The sequence below is a fragment of the Salvelinus namaycush genome, chromosome 24 (genome assembly GCF_016432855.1).
Source record: "Salvelinus namaycush isolate Seneca chromosome 24, SaNama_1.0, whole genome shotgun sequence".
In the NCBI taxonomy this organism is placed as follows: Eukaryota; Metazoa; Chordata; class Actinopteri; order Salmoniformes; family Salmonidae; genus Salvelinus; species Salvelinus namaycush.
In genome coordinates, this window is record NC_052330.1 from 10,706,681 (window position 1) to 10,726,508 (window position 19,828).

Below are 19,828 nucleotides of genomic sequence, written 5' to 3' on the forward strand. Positions count from 1 at the left end.
TACCATTAAAATAGGATAATAAATAATTAGATATAATTTATTTTAAAAATGTAGTTCCCCATGATAGGACAATAAATAAATAAGACGTATAATTCATTATAAAAGTATATCCATCATCTGAACAACATTGAAAGCCCTCTCATACCCGGCCCACAGCAATACACTGGCTCTGGGATATGCAACTATTTCATTACTCACTCACTCAACTTTCCAAACATAACAAATAAAAATAAACACACACCACACCATCCACACATACTGTGCCTTCTGTTTACTTAGTTTTTATCTTCACTATGTAGAAATAGTGCTTGTGTTCAATTAGTTATATATGAAGATTTATAGAAAAGCTATATTTTGTATTGTATTGTTACAATCAATAACCGGGCTTGAATTGTGTTTATTTTCCTCATCTATGAGAACTTTGTAATTTTTAAAATAACCATGGAGTAGTCTTTGTGTCTCTGAACAACTGGTTATCAATATATAGTTTATCAACGACAAGAGCTACTCGTTTCGCTTTTAATCTATTTTCTTTGAAAATTGGATACAGAACTTTGCGCCGTTCTGCAATTTCTTTCGGAAACTGATCATTCATGCCAATTTTGGTCCCAGCAAGTCTTTTACCCAGGCTTTTAACCATTATTTTATCTTTAAATGAAGCAAATTTGGCAACGATTGGGCGTTCGTACCTCTGCCCTCTCTGTCCGAGGCGGTGTACACGTTCAAGTTGGATCTTATCGATAACTTCGCGTGGAATCTGAAGCGCTGCAAAAAGGAACTCTCTAACTACAGATTCAGGAACCTCTCCTTCTTTCTCTTGGATACCTGTAAGTACCAAATTCTCTCTCATGGATCTAGTTTGTATGTCTAGTAAGCATTCCTTCAGAACGGTGTTCTCCTTTTTAATTTCATTCATTTCGGTTTCAATTTTATTGACTGTCCCTTTTAGCGCGTGTGTTTCCTTCTCCAATGTCGCAGCTTTTTCATCACTCATCTCTAGGCTTGCCTTCAACTCTTTTATATCTTTACTAACTAATTCAAATATACCCAGTTTGTCATTTATTGATTTTAACAGATCGGTTTCGACCTTTACCATTGCCGGTGGTGAGAATATTAAATCATCAGTGTCGGTTGAGGAGTCACGTTTTCGTTTTTGAATCGGTTCCCCTGTCTTACTCTCCGTCATGTTTGGGTGTTGCTTGTTTTCGTAATATTTGTCGATAAATGTCTCTAATCTTAGGATTTGTTTTGTGTTATTATCCAGATTGAAGGTTATCACCCACCAGATTATTTAGTGCTAATATTTTAGTCTAATTTAGCAGATATTTCGAATATTATGTTTTATCTTGAGGTGCTCTACATAACTTCGTTCAGTCCGCCATTACCTTTACGTTACCTTTACGTCCGCCGTCCTACGTCCTTGTTTGCATGTTTGCACTTCTACCGATGGCAATTTTAATGCACAGAGATACCGTGACGAGATCCTGATGCCCATTGACGTGCCATTCATCCGCCGCCATCATCTCATGTTTCAGCATGATAATGCACGGCCCCATGTTGCAAGGATCTGTACATAATTCCTGGAAACTGAAAATTGTCCCAGTTCTTCCATAGCCTGCATACTCACCAGACATGTCACCCATTGAGCATGTTTGAGATGCTCTGGATCGACGTGTACGACAGCGTGTTCCAGTTCCTGCCAATATCCAGCAACTTTGCACAGCCATTGAAGAGGAGTGGGACAACTTTCCACAGGCCACAATCAACTCCACGCGAAGCACATGTGTCGTGCTGCATGAGGCAAATGGTGATCATACCAGATACTGACTGGTTTTCTGATCCACACCCCTACCTTTTGTTACGGTATCTGGAACCAACAGATGCATATCTGTATTCCCAGTCATGTGAAATCCATAGATTAGGGCCTAATGAATGTATTTAAATTGACTGATTTCCTTATTGAAATTGTTGCATGTTGCGTTTATATTTTTGTTCAGTGTAGTTAGGCCTAGAAGTACTGCTACTTTAGAAACAAAACATTCCCCCAAAAGTGGATCTGAGTAGAAGATAGGTTTGCATTTCTAATTTCTTTCCTGTTCTGAAAAAGCCAGTCTCTTCTTTTAAAGCAGGGCTTCAGATCTCACTGTAGAAGAATGTGGTTAAAAACACAATGACTTTACCGTCTGGTCAGAGTTGTCTTTGTAACTCAACCCAAAGTAGTCCTTCTCCAGTAGGTTCAGGACTTCATACACTTTAAAGAACAGGTACTGGCCTTTCGCCCGTTTCTGCAGAGAGGGAAGAACAAAGAGAAGAGCATGAAAACCATGTCACTAATCATCAATTATAAAGAACAGTGGACATAAAAAAATAAAATCACGACCTACAATAGCAGCGAGGCAGATTATTTAGATAATGGGACAAGGAGAAAAATATATCTACCATATATTTGTCATCATTCCCCAACGCATTTCATTTAGTGAACAATATTACATCTTTCACAGTTCGTTATGACAGGGTTAATTCACGTGGAGGTTCATTTATCTGGCTCATGAATACCACAATTGTATGGCTGTGTGTGGAAAGTGTCAGAAAACTCTAGAGAATGCACTCCTCCAGGGCATCTCTTGGGTGTGAGCTGACATTTGCCCTGCAGACAGACAGGCAGACAGATATGCAGCCGTTTGGGACAGCTTGGCAGCTCTCTCCAACTGGCCCTGTATTCGCCTGCACAGCAGAACCAGACAGTATAGGCATTACAGGAAAATCCCCACGGATTGCGTGAGCATTATTGGTCCTTTGACATTGGTGGAATGAGTGAGCTATTTGGGACGAATTGCAGTGTGGACAAAGGGGGCGAACTACCTCCTCGGGGCAACACATTGCCTTGGTCTGAGGGACAATAACCAGAAAAGGTCCACAAAGGACAACGACACTGCATTCTAGACAGAGGGGGATGAAGAGGGAAAGAAAAAAAGCTCTGCATTTTCACCTCCTTGGGACAGCGGAGATATTTAAGGTATGCTAGTATTATCAGTCACTCCCAAGGACACTGGTGAAGCTTTTTGAATGCCCCCCCCCCCTCCCTGCTCCCCGACAATAGACACTGTTACATTAGATCGTCTGTAGAGTCAGAGAGTGATAGAGAAGAAAGTATTTTGCTAACAGTCTATCAGCTTGGAGGCTGCAACATCCTAGTACCCAGAGGGGTGTGGCCCTGAGACACATGATTTGGCACCAGGTGGATTCTGAGATGTGTGTCCAAGGTGCTGCCTTTGTTTGGCTTTAAATTAATCACTTTACACATGACCTTGCGTTTTCATCCCGTGGCACGCCCTTCTGCACTACATATTAACCAATCAGGACAGGAACTCAGTTTAGAAAACAGAGGCCCGATGGGGAGGATCAACATTCAGTTCAGGGACATCTCTTTCTTCTACTAAAGCACTTCAGTACTGGCTGGTCAAGTCACTAAGGATTGTAGGCAAACAGCAAAATGGATTTCCCCCATGCTTACTATTGATCATGCGGAAGCCATTGCTTAGGAGTGCATTAAGTAGCAAAGCAGGTAGCACTGCAAAAAAAATAATACGTTTGACCATTAGGCGGGAGATTTCAGACATTTCGAATTGAAGCTCGGATTTCAGTGCAAATGCAATGAAACTGTCTGTGCCCTAGCCTGAGCAGTGTCTGACAGAGAGAGACCGCAGTACAAGCAGACAAGTCCTAATCGGAATTACTGCCTCCTGCTGCAAGTTACATACTTCCTAGTAAAAATGTTTGATAGCTACATCTCAATGGAACGAGAACAGCAAAGTAATCTCATTGACGGCTGTAAAAGCAGTCGCAGACAAAAGGCACCATAAAAACTTCCAGGTCTTATACAGTCCATCCATATAAGCTTACACGGTCTCTGACAGCCTCTTCAAAGTCACAGCTATTTACGCTAGGCTCAACTAGAGGTAAGGTAAACACCACCCAAAGCCCAACGGTGCTGTTGAGAGAGATGCTCCCTCCAGAGGGCTGATGCTCCATGAAAATGAACTTGTGGTTACCTGGGTGAGGAGTGCAGGGTGGGGCAGTCGTCATAGAGGTAGAGCTAGACTTCTACGATGCTAGCGAGCTACTAGCTAGCCTCATTAGGATTCTTCCATTGGCCCCGCTCTACAATGCAGGTCAATTAGATCAGTCATTAGCATGCTAACAGAGGGCACTTCAGGAACAAGGGCTTTGCCCTGTCAGCTTTTGCCTCAGCAATGCAGAGTGGAGGCCACAGCAATAGCATTGCCTCATTTGCAGTCACACGCCAAGCAGGTCAAGTGAGTTCACTTACATTTTATGACAGTGTTTGTGTACACATACTCTACACATCTGCCTATGCATGCCAAGCTTTGACAGGACTGATCAACCGGTATTTGGATCTTTGGGGCATAGAGTACAGTAGCAGAAATCTTCTTGGGGGGGAACATTTTTGGTATTATATGTATGTGAGGGTCTGGATGTGAAAAAGTAATGCTTTGGTATATTTAACAAGTTGAAATGAATGCTAGCGAGTTGCCCTGAAAACACACTGAAAGTGTGTTGAATAATGCAGCAGTGCAGCCGTTGATGCATACAGTGCCATGTTCAATCCTCTTACTGAACCAAGGTGAATAAGCCCATAGAGGAACATGGTGGCACCACCAACAATCCACCCAGTGAGGACTAATTAGCAGGCCAAGTGGAGCTGGGAGCAGGGAGCTGGGCAGGAGCAGGGAGCTGGGCAGCAGCCTAATTGAAATAGGCAGGCTGGAATAATCAAAAGGCCAGGGCTGTCTGCTAATGAGTGAATCTCTATAGCATGATTCCTATAAGGACACTTAGAGGGGTACATCTCAAAAGAAAGCCTTTTCAGATCCCCCATGCACCATAGACAACAAACTGGTCTGGTGATGGTAGCAAATATCAATCTACAGTCAACAATGGTACCCAATGAACACACCGTCTTACTACCAAACAAATGACGGATTTGGCCAAACACTGGGAATCTACAAGAAAACACTAACAGTTTCTACTCATTTGGCTTTATGGGAGCATTCCTGATGTCTGAACATTGTTTTGCAATCAGGAGGGAGGGGTCCATCACTGGGACATTAGAGACAGGGTGGGAGAGAGAGAGAGAGAGGACAGGCTGGAAGAAAGAGACAGAAGGGAGTGTTCGACTCAGTCTGTCCATGGCTGGAAGTCAAGAATCCGGACATCCAGACGCAGTTTTATCATCTCCCATAGGCTTATAGAGAAATCTGTCTGAAACACTCCACCTCTACAAAACAGCAAGAATCAAATTCACATGCAGACAATCTATAGAGAGAAGCAAGGGGAAAGGACGGTAGACAACACATACACCCTTTGTATAACAGGGACGTTGGTGTGTATAACAGTAATTTGGTGGGTGCTAATATTTGTCCCATTTGTCCTATTTCACATATTTACAATGTGTATTATATGCATACACGTGAATTCGATTTGTTTTGTTTTGTTGCATAACCCAACTCCCCGAGACACCCTCAGAGTGGGGTCACGGCCAGGGTCTGCCATTATAGATTGCAACCCTGGAGCAATTTTCACCTTGTCGGCTCGGGGATTCAAACTAGCGACCTTTTGGTTACTGTCTCAACGAGCTAACTGCTAGGCTACCTGCTGTGTGTGTGTGTGTGCGAGTGCGTGTGATGGCGAGACTGGTCTTTCCGGAGCCCCAAAGCTCCCTGCTGTTCTAGCAGATTAGACTCATACGTGTCCGTCCGCGCTGGGCCGATAGTGAACAAATGCAGCAGGACTCTGTAGTCAAGCAGAACACAGCGGAAGCAGCCTTGTACTGCACAGAGCCACACCACTGGCTGAAGAGAGGACTACGTTGCTGCAGAGCCCCAGACGCCATTACTGTTTGTTCACACACACCACTGTTATGGTTTCGTCGCTCTCATTATTGCAAGGCACTCACAAAGCAAGGGAAAATGTTTGAGGAAGAGAGTATACCTGGACCTGCAAGGCCTTGTCAGAGTGCATGAGAATCATGCTTTATGTAGCTTGGTAGTACGAGAGCACTGTGTTTCTCGGACTCTACTTCTCCGACTGGTACTTTTGAGTAGAGAATGAGATATAGATTTCTTTAGATATGTATCAATATTATTTTCCGGTACACTGATCCATCCATCTCAAAAGTGGTGCATTCTAGAGAAAGGATCAATACAGGCAGAGTCAGGAGTTTGATTGATTAGCTACATCAGAAACTATATCTACAGTCTAAACACTATCAACTTGTGCCCCAATGCACCTTGACAAAACCCCCCCATTGGCCCAAATCCCCTGCCTTGAAAACACATGACAATCCCACTCTGGATCACAGACAGATCCACCAGCAGCCCAGTCCACCAGTGGATTCACTCTGCAGGCAGCAGCCCAGTCCACCAGTAAATTCACCCTGCAGGCAGCAGCCCAGACCCCAGGAGGAGAAGGGGGAGGCGCGCCGCACAGGCTGCAGTCTCCCAGAGACACCTCCACCGCCCACTAATGGTCCTAATGGGCTGGGGCCTGGTCTGGTCTAGCCTGGCTGGGGGGGGGGGGGGGGGTCACTTTGGGGTCATGATAAGGGCTGCACCAAACTATTTATGTATTATAATAATTTATTATGCTCATGTTGTATTAATAGAAGAGGAGAGGGCTGTAAGACCCCTCCCTCATACATCTATAGGGTCCTGGACTACCGATTAGCAATATATATATGCATTATAAAGTGTAATATTGTTCCACAGTTCTTTTCTAGTCTCTGCTTCTTATAAGAAATGGTCTGAGAGATGTGTGAGTTATTGCAGTCAAAACAGGGTGTCTGTGAGAAAGCGTCTCAAGGCTAAAAGAGATTCATAGACACAGAACCCTGCAGGGGAGTGAAAGAGATAAGAGACTAGTCAGACATACCACTATAAAGCAACTTGGGGAGTGGAAAATTACTGCTGAGCCCTTAGAAAACACTGGAACTATTGTCTCTCCTGCAAGTTTGTATAACTGGATATGCATAGGCTTGGTCTGATGAGTAGAAGGTGTTGACGTAGGCAACATCACTAGGGGTTGACTGCAAGCATATTAAAGCAACTTGGACCCTTTCCTATTTTGCAGAACTTACTCGGAAACATGCGTGCTATGTTCCCGTTGTCAACTTCTGTCTGCAATTGCATTAATTAATGAATGGTTAATTTACTTAAAGATATTGTCCGATTGCTGATTTCACTAATAAGCAAATGGTTGACAAGGAACAAGGAACCTAGCCCAACAGCTGCTACACGGCCCCAGAGAGAGTGACAGAGGGGATAGAGAGCTCCAGCACCATTCACTCTGTCTCAGAGAACACCTTGGAGTACATCGAGAGAGAACTACGGTCGTGCAGTCAGATTTTTCAGAGTTACCCTATTTGGCATTTCCATTAGCTCTCAATTCAAGTTGCATAAAATAAGGACCTAAACAACATGTTTGAGAGAAGAATATAAATCACTTTCAAAGGGAGACAGTTGAGAATGTCTGAAGTGGCCCTAGTGTGCTTCCATGAAACATGTCATTGTTTTCCACTGAGGGTTAGTGTGGGCGCTTGCTTTGCTTCTCCCCCAAAAATGTAGGTTAATCTCTGGAACACTTTGTTGTTCTCCATTTTCCAAACGCTCCCAGATACTGTAGGCATTGCACCTCGTTATAAATATGCCACTGTCTTCTGGCTGAATACTCCCCAACAATGGCATTTACTGATGCCTCAGCTATTCTGAAACTGTGAACAAAGCTGGCCCTGTTCAAACAGCAATTAGTGTTGGGGCCCATTCACAAGCCATCTCAAAACGCATGTTCAGCTGCACTGGGATCCACAAACACTCTCAATCACACACAGTGAAACCCCTTAGCCTCCAGGATGGGAAAATGACTAGCCTACACATGAATAACCAATGAGACAGAATCAATAACATAATAGATAGACTTAAGCAAATGCGACCAACTAGCTTTAACACTTGTCTTGTAATTATGAATAGAGAAGGTCCCTCTATCATACTGAGTGGATCTTATTGGAGATCGCCGACTGACTAACTGGAAGATATGATGACTAGGTTATTAGTATGCAGGCAGGATTGGTTTGCCACGTGTCTGTGGGGGACAGCAGATGCTACAGGTTTAATCTGAGGGGCTCAGGACCCCCCTCTAATCTGCCATGCTTGTGGACGTGGTGGGCTCCAGAGAACTAGACGAGAACACCAGACGAGCACCCGCCGTGCAGCCTGCTTTTACCCCAGCCCGGCCAGGTGGGGTAGAAGTTGGGAGGGACTGGGGCTTGGGCAGGGGTCATCCACCCATCACTTCCAGGTCAGCGGTTAAGGTCCCCTCAACACCAGCGCTTATCCCTTTAGTGTATAAACCACAAAACTCCCAAATATAAAAAGGGGCTTTACGTGCACCTGAGGGCCAGAGAGAGAGAGAGGGCAGCCCTCCACCCAACACCTGTGGGCCAGAGAGAGAGGGCCTCCAGCCCTCCACCAAACACAGGCCCAAGTTCAGTCCCATGACCTCCCAGCTCCAGACAACACAGTCAATTCCACCCACAGCCAAACCAGAAGATAGCCCACATCATTCAAACCCATGTGAGAAACCAAACAGACTTTTAAAAAAAGACACCAGCAGCAATTCTCTTAGATTGGCCATTTAGTGTGAATTCACTGCAGGGAATGGTGCCTTCAAAAACACATGGATGTAGGCTATCGATTTCTCATCATCCCACGGCTCATTAGTAGGCAAATTAAAATAAACTTGAGGGCAAAAGGAAATGAGGGGGAGTAACAACGTGGAAATGACACACTAGGGAACTTGATCTATGGTCCAATGTAGTGAAACACTAATTCACCTGCTATGCTGGAGAAACAATAATACATTACACTAAATAACCAAAAGTATGTGGACACCTGCTTGTCGAACATCGCATTCCAAAATCATGGCCGTTAATATGGAGTTGGTCCCCTCTTTGCTGCTATAACAGCCTCCACTCTTCTGGGAAGGCTTTCCACTAGATGTTAGAACATTGCTGAGGGGACTTGCTTCCATTCAGCCACAAGAGCATTAGTGAGGTCGGGCGATTAGGTCTGGCTCGCAGTCTGCGTTCCAATTCATCCCAAAGGTGTTAGACGGGGTTGAGGTCAGGGCTGTACAGGCCAGTCAAGTTCTTCCAAACCGATCTCGACAAACCATTTCTGTATGGACCTCGCTTTGTGCACGGCGGCATTGTCATGTTGAAACAGGAAAGGGCCTTCCTCAAACTGTTGCCACAAAGTTGGAAGCACAAAATCATCTAGAATGTCATTGCATGCAGTAGCGTTAAGATTTCCCTGCACTGGAACCAAGGGGTCTAGCCCGAACCATGAAAAACAACCCCAGACTATTAATCCTCCTCCACCAAACTTTACAATTAGCACTACGCATTGGGCATGTAGCGTTCCCCCGGCATCCGCCAAACCCAGATTCGTCTGTCGGACTTCCAGATGGTGAAGCGTGATTCACACTTGAGAAAGCGTTTCCACTAGAGGTCGACCGATTAATCGGGGCCGATTTCAAGTTTTCAGAACAATCGGAAATCGGTATTTTTGGGCGCCGATTTGCCGTTTTGTTTTTTTCACCTTTATTTAATCTTTATTTAACTAGGCAAGTCAGTTAATAACACATTCTTATTTTCAATGTCGGCCTAGGAAACGAGGCAGAACGACAGATTTTTAACCTTGTCAGCTCGGGGGATCCAATCTTGCATTGATTACATTGCACTCCACGAGAAGCCTGCCTGTTAGCGAATGCAGTAAGCTAAGGTAAGTTGCTAGCTAGCATTAAACTTATCTTATAAAAAACAATCAATGACTGTCATTGCTCCAATGTGTACTTAACCATAAACATCAATGCCTTTCTTAAAATCAATACACAAGTATATATTTTTAAACCTGCATATTTAGCTAAAAGAAATCCAGGTTAGCAGGCAATATTAACCAGGTGAAATTGTGTCATTTCTCTTGCGTTCATTGCACGCAGAGTCAGGGTATATGCAACAGTTTGGGCTCTTTGCGAACTAATTTGCCAGAACTTTACGTAATTATGACAACATTGAAGGTTGTGCAATGTAACAGGAATATTTAGACTCATGGATGCCACCCGTTAGATAAAATACGGAACGGAATAAACGTTTTGTTTTCGAGGTGATAGTTTCCAGATTAGTCGGTATATGGTTTAGAGAGAAATAGTCGACGCGTTATAATTCCTGTAATAACTTGCGGCTGAACTTGAAAGGGGTTCCTTCGTTATTTTACCGTTCATGTCTTCCATAGAGAATGTCTTGATCTACTTCAAATAAGGTCTGTGTTTCGTGCAGGCTTAAACCGCCTCGACGTTTTGATACCCGTGTAAATCTCACTAGGATAAGGTAACGTTTGTCAACATATTTTCATAAATCCACTCTACAATTTTTTTTTTTTATCTTCGCTTATATTTAGCCAATATTGATCAGAGTTACCTTGTCCTATGGATATCTACACAGTTATAAAATTGGCACGGTGATGTAAGCCTACACGAAACACAGACCTTATTTTAAGTGAATCTAAAAATATCCTATGGAATAAATGAAGGAACCGCTTTTCAGATTTTGCTAGGTGTCATGGGAATTATGACTAGCACTTTGGTTGTCAATTCTTAGCATGCCCATTATTATAATAGGATTTCCTGCATATAGAAATTAAAGTTTGTTTTCAACATTCATCACAGGTAACTTAAACTCTATTTTTATTCAAACAGTTGAGAGTATTTGTCTCCTAAGCAGACTCTTCAGTATCATTGTCACTTCAGAGCTGTGTACGTGTGTGTATTTATGTATTATATTAAGTTAAAATAAAAGTGTTCATTGTTCATTCAGTATTGTTGCAATTGTCATTATTACAAAAATGTGTGTGTGTGTGTATGATATATATCTATATTTAATTTTTTATTTTTAAATAAAATCGGCCGATTAATCGGTATCAGCTTTTTTTGTCCTCCAATAATCGGTATCGGTATCGGCATTGAAAAATCAGAATCGGTCGACCTCTAGTTTCCACTGCTCCAGAGTCCAATGGCGGCGAGCTTTACACCACTCCAGCCGACGCTTGGCATTGCGCATGGTGATTAAGAGGCTTGTGTGCGGCTGCTCGGCCATGGAAACCCATTCCATTAATCTCCCGACGAACCGTTCTTGTGCTGACATTTCTTCCGGAGGAAGTTTGGAACTCCGTAGTGAATGCTGCAACCGACAGACAATTTTTACGCGCTACAGCACTCGGCGGTCCCATCCTGTGAGCTTGTGTGGCCTACCACTTCGCGGCTGAGTCGTTGTTGCTCCTAGACGTGCTCAATTTTATACACCTATCAGCAATAGCCAAATCCACTAATTTGAAGAGGTGTCCACATACACTTCATCACCAAATGTATCATCAAACAGAAGAAAACGACTGACTGATTTGAGATGCAGGCTGCAGTGGTATGGGGTTTACAGTGGACCTTGGCCAAAAATCTGTCCAAAAGTAACAGCTACGCTAAACCATGCAGTGATGGGGAGAGCCATTTGTCTCTCTATCCCACTATAAAAAGGGCACAGCAGAATCTACTAAGCAACTATGCTATGATTACCTGACTCAAAACCAACAATCAAATAATCATAATTTATTGCACCTACAGATAGGCCAAAATCCACAATAAATCCTTTACTCCAGCTGAGAAGTAGGTCCTACCAAACACAGTATTATCAACTTCACTTGTGTTGTCATGGCCCCTGAGAGCAGCAGTCAGCTAAATGGTTAATTTTGTCTCCCTGATGTTCCCTTCTTTAGGTGCCCTACCTCTCCTCTCGGTCCTCTCCAGTCCTCTCCCTGCTGTGTGTCCTAGTTAGTCACCTCTACTCCACTTGTGTTTATAGGTTTATGTCCTGCTGAGATCATCAGCAGCAGCAGCACAGAAGCTATACGTGAGCAATACGTTTGGAACATCGAATCGCAATAAAAAATTACAGTATCGAAACGCAATAATTGTTTTTATTTAACCAGGCCAGTCGTATCAGCACCTAAGTATTGTGATATCGTATTGTGAGGTCCCTGGCAAATCTCAGCACTACTATAAATAGCCTCAGACTCCACCGGTAGCAAGGGAGGAAATAACAATGAAATGTCTGATGCGAAAACCTCAATCTATTCAACAGGATTACACGTAATGCTATCCTCTTCCTGCGCAAAACTAAATTATTGTGATGAGGTTCATCGAATAAGGAGAGGCTGCTGTGCTGTGTACAGCTCCAGTACACTGCACTGTTGTTTTCCTCTGGGACAACGCTAAACTACATGACAATGGTTCTGAATGCTTATCTGCAACAACAATAATCCTTGCACTGAATCTTCAATACAACGAAAAAAATGCATCTGTCAAAACACGGTGTTAAAGGCAGGCAATTTTTTCCCTGTGAAAAAGATAAAAAGACAATTACCTAAAGAAAACAACCTGTGGTTACCCCTTTGGCTCACAGCAAAAACCTTACCTCTTTCAAACGCAATTTTCTTGTCGTCTGCTTGTTTTAGTCAATTACAAAAGTACATTTAAGAAAAGTACAACATGTCTAAAGATGACTTTTCAACATTACCTGCTCCCTATCGTTCTCACTATTTAGAAAAACATAATATTGTAGGGCTTCCCTCGTGCCCCTTTTCATGGCGATGTTAGCAGCCACTTGAGTGAGTGCTAGCTAGCTACAGACCAGAACATTAAAACTTGTTAGGGCTAAGGTCCTTTTTTCAGAATTTCCGCCTGACTCACGTGCCCAAAGTAAACTGCGTTTTACTCAGGCCCAGAAGCCAGGGTATGCATATAATTGGTACCATTGGATAGAAAACACTTTGAAGTTTGTAGAAATGTAAAAATAATGTATGAGACTATAACACAATAGATATGATAAAAGAAAATCCAAAAGAAAAACCAACCAGAATTATTATAATTTTTTTTGAGTGCCCATGCTCTTACAAAGGAAAAAGTATAGGGGCATATCCAAATCCAGCTCCCAGATTGCAATTCCTATGGCTTCCACTAGATGTCAACAGTCTTTGTTCAAGGTTTTAATATCGTTTTCCTATTGAACATACTTCTTTCCGTATGAAATATTATAGTTTAATTACATTATAGGTTACCTGACGATTAAATAGAAACGTATTTTGACTTGTTTTAACAAAGTTTAGCGGTAGCTTTTTGGATTCCTTTCTCTGCATGTTGAACGAGTGGATTACTCAAATCGATGGCGTCAACTAAACTGACTTTTTGGGATATAAAGAAGGATTTTATCTAACAAAACTACATGTTGTAGCTGGGACCCTTTGGATTGCAAATCAGAGGAAGATTTTCAAAAAGTAAGTCAATATTTCATTGCTATTTGTGATTTTATGAAGCCTGTGCTGGTGGAAAAATGTGTGGGGCGCCGTCCGCAAACAAACGCATGGCATGTTTTTGCTGTAAAGCCTATTGTAAATTGGACAGTGCAGTTAGATTAACAATAATTTAAGCTTTTAACCGATATAAGACACTTGTATGTACCTAACTGTTTAATATCCATGATTTTTATGATTATTTATTTGAATTGCGCGCCCTCCAATTTCACCAGAAGTTGTCGACAGGTGTCCCGCTAGCCCTAAGTTAAGCTAGCTAAGACTAACACAAACAAAAGGACTATACAACTACAAGTAGTGAGTGGAGTTACAAACAGACTGTACTAAACAAGTTAAATGTCTTACCTGTGCTGAAATGTTTTCCACACACACAGCTACATGCAGCCTACTTGGACACTGCGTCCCCACATTTCCCACACCGAATAGCCTGCAGCCACAAGGCTCTTCTTGCAGGCTCCATTTCCCTACGTGGGGGCATTTGTGAACCGTAGGTTGGGATTTTTGACTTGGCTACATTGAACAACATAGCAGCTTTTCGTCTTGTTTTGTTATTTCTGTATAACAAAAAATCTACGACGAAGTTGCATCTTTTACAATGAAATTGTGCCAGCTCTATTCACAATACATACACTGAGTGTACAAAACATTAAGAACACCTGCTCTTTCCATGACAGACTGACCAGGTAAAAATAGGTGAAAGCTATGATCCCTTATTGATGTCACTTAAAAAAACATTTTTAAGACTTGAGACAATTAAGAGAAGACAAAAGATTTAAGTTCCTTTGAAAGGGGTATGATAGTAGGTGCCAGACGCACCGGTTTTTCAAGCTCAACAGTTTCCTGACGAATTGAAAATTGAGGGCTTTTGAGGGCAAAAGGGGGGGATGCAACTCAATATTAGGAAGGTGTTCTTAATGTTTTGTCCACTCAAAAATTATCCATCACCTTTAACCTTACATCTCCAACTCTCCCCAGTGTGAGTTTTTTTTTAATGTGCATGATATGAGATTGCACAAAATGTGATTGTTACGCAACAGGACAGTTAACCCGCACTACCCTCAAACCAAGGCATGCTGCCTGCTAATTATCTATATACTGTGTTTCAACTTGTCAATTTCAAATTATTTTCAAACAAGTTTTATTTGACAGTTTGAATTGAAGTGTGTTCCGCCTCCTCAATAATTCACATAGAAGTAGACCATTTCATTGTGGTGGACAATTGAAGTTTGAGGCATTACAATGAGACGGACAAACCTTGCTCTTTGATGCGAGCCCAAACACTTCTCCAGTGTTTCCTCGGGTCAAGTATGCAGACATTTGTGCATCTCCAGTCAGAACAGAACCTGCAAAAACTTTTTCCCACTGGCACTTTCTGGCTGGCGCCCCATTGCTTTCATTATCGTTTTCCTTACTAATAATAACTTTGGACATGTGTGCGTTCCTAACAAAGTAAGCGCCTTATTAATAGTTTCTGTATATCGTGTTATGTCGTTTGTACTGTAGTACACCATATGTATGTATGGCGCATAATGGTTTGTGTGGTACTCATATATTTACTGTTTTATTCAAATTTTTCAAGTACTTACGACAAATAATGTATTCTTATTCTTGCATAGATTGTAATGGACACGTGTGTAAAATGCTTTTTTGAAGGTTTTACTGATTATGAGCTAATGCTAAGCCATATTAACCCATTATGTGTGGAGCCATGTTTGTTGACATCATTCAATGTATTCTGGGTGTCACGCAAACGCCTGTCAGACCAAAGATGTTTTAGCAAGATGTTATAACAAGGTGAAGATGTTGTAACAAGGTGAAGGGACGGTTCACTCGTCTTTCGAGTAAACTTCCGGAAGTCAATGATGGGAAGTGAATTACAGTAGACGACACACACACCCTTCGCCTTCAACATGCATATTGAAAACAGATCCAACTCATCTTGTCACCACCTCTTCTTATCTTTGGTTGACGCAGAAAAAACAAACATGGCGGTGCACACAAACTACCCACCGTCGGATTACTTTCGACTTTTAGAAAGTGTTTTACTAAATTATTTTGATGATTGGTAAGCTCAGCCGTGATGTGATTAATTGTAAATAGTAAATGCTTTCAGTTAATACGTATTATGGTTTCTGTCAGCTGAGAGTGAGCTTGTTAGCTCACTATTTACACAGTTAGCGCTAGGACCGATGTAGCCTACATTTTCTGATTTGGATGAGAATTGTGTTACGCTGTTGCTACTTCTGTGAATGTCTGAAAATTGCATCCATAAATAAACTGCACACGTCGAGGACATAACGTTTGTGCAAAATGTTTTGTGAATAAAAAAAATAAAAACAAGTGTGGCCAGCTCAAACGCTGACCGTTGCGTCAATCGTAACTTGACGTTTAATGAAGTGTTCTAATCACACCGGTTTGCGAGTACGCTGCAGGGGCCACTGTAGAATGATCACACCCCTGTGTTCGTACGTGTCAACGGGTTAAACACTAGCTTAACATCTGGTCTGACTTCTATCACCAATATTAAACCATATGATCTGAAGTGTCCAGAAACAATTCTATCTTGGGGTTTGTCCGGGATCTGGACTTTGATCGTGTGTGTTACTTTGCTTAGAACAACAATAAATATTGAAGAGACTCACCTCCACCTCACAGGGGAACTGGCTTCCATCAAGCATGGTCACGTGACACATCACCATCTTCACCTTCTTGGTCAGTTTCAGCGGTGACTTGATAAAATAATGTCCACCCTCAGGCTTCGGGCTCTCTTCCTCGTCTTTCTTCTCCTCTCCTCCTTCCTCTGCCTCCTTGTTCTCCTTTTCTGCCGCGCTCTTCTCCTGAGATTCCTCTGCTGCTTTCTCCTCCTTAGCAGGCTAGACACAAATCACCAAGAGGAGATTCACAGAGCGAACAAGAAAAACCCTTCACATCCACAAAGGCCATTTTGTCAACAGTGGTTCGTCAAAGAGTAGCCTAGTTCTACTAGTGCCATCAATTCAGTCAGCACAGATCTGTACGGAGAACCAGTGTAACTTCTATCGCAGTACACACAGCTTTTAACCAGCACTCATTATGTTTTCCATTGGCTTGATCACTGTAGATGATGTCATTAGGCAGATCAAAGTCTTAAAACATGGAAAAGGGCTGGCGTTTGGCTGGAATATCGACAAGCACAACGAGGAGATGTTTCTTCTGCAGCATAATAGCTTACAGCGATTCCAACGTAATAAAATCATAAAGGACAAATGAGGAGAACATTCAACATCTCTATACTAAGAGATATGTACCTTATTTGTGACTGACTGACTAATACTGTATCAACAGAGCTCGTTTCTAATTCATAACTCCTAACAGGGTTGAAGGAGGAACCTTGACAGAGAGATCTAGTGAAGTGAGCTAAGTGGCACCAATTCCTCAGGGCCCCTGCTTGGCTTGCTGTGGTTGAATCAGGTCATGTGACTGCAAGGTCAACGATGACACGCTACTGTCAGACAGCCAGCAGAGAAGACCATCTTGATAAGCAGAGCTATAGTAAATAGAGTAATCTGGGTTCTCATCTGCCAGAGAGGAAATCAATCTAAATCTGAGAATCGTTGAATTGAAAAACACAAGCAAAGATAATGGAGAGACAGTAAGAGGTGTGTAGTGTTAATACGGCCAATATAGGCTAGCATACCTGAGTGTCTGCACTGCCAGTGGAATGATTCTCCTCCTCTTTTTCCTCCGATTTCACTTCCTCAATCTGTTCTGGTTTCGGCTCTCCGTTTATTTTCTCTTCTTCCACCTGTGGTTGGTCTGCTGTGGGCGATGACATCTGCTCTGCCTCGGCCTGCTCCCCCTTCTCACCGTCCTCCTCCTTCACGGAGGCAACGCCTGCCTCCTCGGGTGCAGCCTGGCTCTCTTTGGGTCCCACCTGGCTCTGAGACTTCTGCTTCTTAAGCCATGGAGGGAGGAACCTGGAGATGCCTTTCTTCTCTGAGGCTGGTGGTGAGGCTGGGGTGTCCTCGCCCTCCTGTGGTGTGGCGTTGTCGGCGGGCTGGGCCTCCTCCTGCTTCTCCTTGGCCTCTGCGGGGGCCTCGGCTGAGTCGGTGGCCGGAGCGGGGTGGTCGTTGGCGGACTGCTCTGCGGCCTTGGCCTCGTCTGTCTGGTTGGTGGCTGCTGGTTCTGATTCAGGTGCTGCAGGCTGCTCCTCTGCCTTCTCCGGCTCTTTCCTCACCTCCGTCTCAGATCCCACCTCTGTCGTCATAGTCCCCAGTCACACTGCACACAGAGAAAGAGGGATAGAGTTAATCCAGGAAAAGATAACATCGTATCATATGTATTCCCAAATCACTAGCTAATAATAAATGAGCCAGGGCCTAAAATGAACCTTTTGGTCCACTAACCAAAATATCACAGATGAGACAAATTTTCACCTGCCCCTTTAAGGGAGGGAAGTTAGCGGTGTAACACAACTTAAATCAAGTTTATTCCTGTGAGATTGAGAGTCTGAGTAGTAGCCGGATTGTCTTCCCTAATAGATGAAATGTAACATTGAGAAACAACCTAGTTTGTGAACAAAACTATGTAAATAGTCAAGAAACACAACGACAAAGTCTCACTTCAGTGAACTTTAGTTTCAAGTAAATTAAGCCACATTTTATGCCTGTGCGCTGTCATGTTGCTTGTTTTAGGTTGGTCAAATTGTAAATAAATTCATTGTCTACGTTGTGTTCTTTTTCTTCTTCTCATGTAACACAACACCGCAATTCGAAAGACGATGAGGACGCCATAATATCTCCAGCATTTTTGTCAGCCGTGTTTCATTATGACGGATTTCTTTGACATTATGTAATTGGAGCTAACTAAAATGTCATGTGGGGTGATGGTACAAAAAGGGCAGTGATCATCAATGGCTGGCTGCTAAGGGGCTAACTGCATCCCCCACCAGAGAAGAGCAGTGGCCCCAGGCAGGGCTTCAACCCAAATATCAGTGACAAGGGAACAGCTCTGCACAACGCATTTACTCATTCACCATGACAACAGGACTCAAGGGCAAGAGGTTAAGGTTCGCCACACCTCTCTCAGTATCACAGAAAATGGCACGGCTCAAAATAAAATAACGCAATGATATTACAGCTGCCTGAGTCTCTGGGTAATGGCGTTTTGACATTAATTGGGTTGGAAACGTCATGTTCCAGAGAGGAGGACATAGCCTCTGAAATGAAATGGACAAGGCGCTGCAGGGTGGAGCAATGACTCTCTGTAGAGACTAATTCACTTAAATCAAATGATCTACCCTGACTAAATCGGTTTATTTCCTTTCTCCTGATAACAAATGTGATTGCATTGTAAACCTCTGTAGAATAAAGTCAGAATTGATCATGTACCTGGCATTCCATGGTTCACTTCAGTTAAACTATTCTTGTAGCAATCACTATGAGAGGAGCACACACACACACACACACATTCATGGAACAATATTCTGGGTTACATGCAGGGGCGATTTATAAATAGAAAAATGGTCCCTCACGCATGACTAGCCACTGAGTTACGAAGGAGAGGAGCCATTTTATGATCTTTTTTTGGTTCCACACATTTTACAAGGGGTCATGTGACAAGTTGATAGGGGAATTAAGGGAGGCAGCAGCTGAGAAGACTCAGGGAAGAGTTGAAAATGTAACCAAGAAAAGGATGATTCTATCCAGAACTAACAAGGATGAGCGACACTAGTAGCAAAATGTAACAGAATGAACGCGCTAGGAGAACACATTTTGGGCTTCTTCAATTCAGATTAGGCTTAATCAGGTTAACGCCAAGAAGACCTCTGCAACGAATACAATTGCAACGAATACAATTACATTGAGGTCGATAAGAAAACTGTCGATAAGAAAACTTCATTCTGACACGCATCGACAACAGTGAGCATTCAGACCCTGATAACAAGGAACAGATGGTTTACCGTCAAACTTTATTCAATTTAAGAAAATAATCAACCCAACTCCACGAATGGCATTGTAACAGACACCACTTCCTCACTGATGTGCGGGCTACATTCAGGACACACAAAAACACAAATAAAAGACAAGATGTGTAGGTCTAAGCTACACATCAAATGGTTCAAATTAGGCCTATAAATCACACAATCCATTGCAAAGAAATCGTCTACATCTAAGCCTAATCTAATCAAAAGAAAATAGTATTTTTAACATAACATCAATTCCCTGATAATCCTAACCTGAATGTAGTGCAGGGTCAGGCTGGTAAATGAAATCACAACAGAGATTACCTGAAATAGAATACCATGTTGAATACTACAGCCTACAGGTTCAAAACTCAGAGCATATTTCTACCAATTT

At 42.7% G+C, this 19,828-nt stretch overlaps 1 protein-coding gene across 6 annotated transcripts in view; it reads right to left on the reverse strand.

The window, feature by feature from the left end:
* The window catches only part of LOC120019693 (protein 4.1-like), a 97,815-nt gene that overhangs the window by 37,537 nt on the left and 40,450 nt on the right, over positions 1 to 19,828 (reverse strand). For all 6 annotated transcript variants that reach the window (XM_038963088.1, XM_038963084.1, XM_038963086.1 and 3 more), the window contains exons 2-4: positions 17,167 to 17,750; positions 16,133 to 16,363; positions 2,181 to 2,285 (exon numbers count right to left, since the gene is read on the reverse strand). In XM_038963088.1, coding sequence (XP_038819016.1) covers positions 2,181 to 2,285; positions 16,133 to 16,363; positions 17,167 to 17,736 — 906 coding nt within the window. In that variant the 5' untranslated portion in view covers positions 17,737 to 17,750. The remainder of the gene's footprint in view (positions 1 to 2,180; positions 2,286 to 16,132; positions 16,364 to 17,166; positions 17,751 to 19,828) is intronic.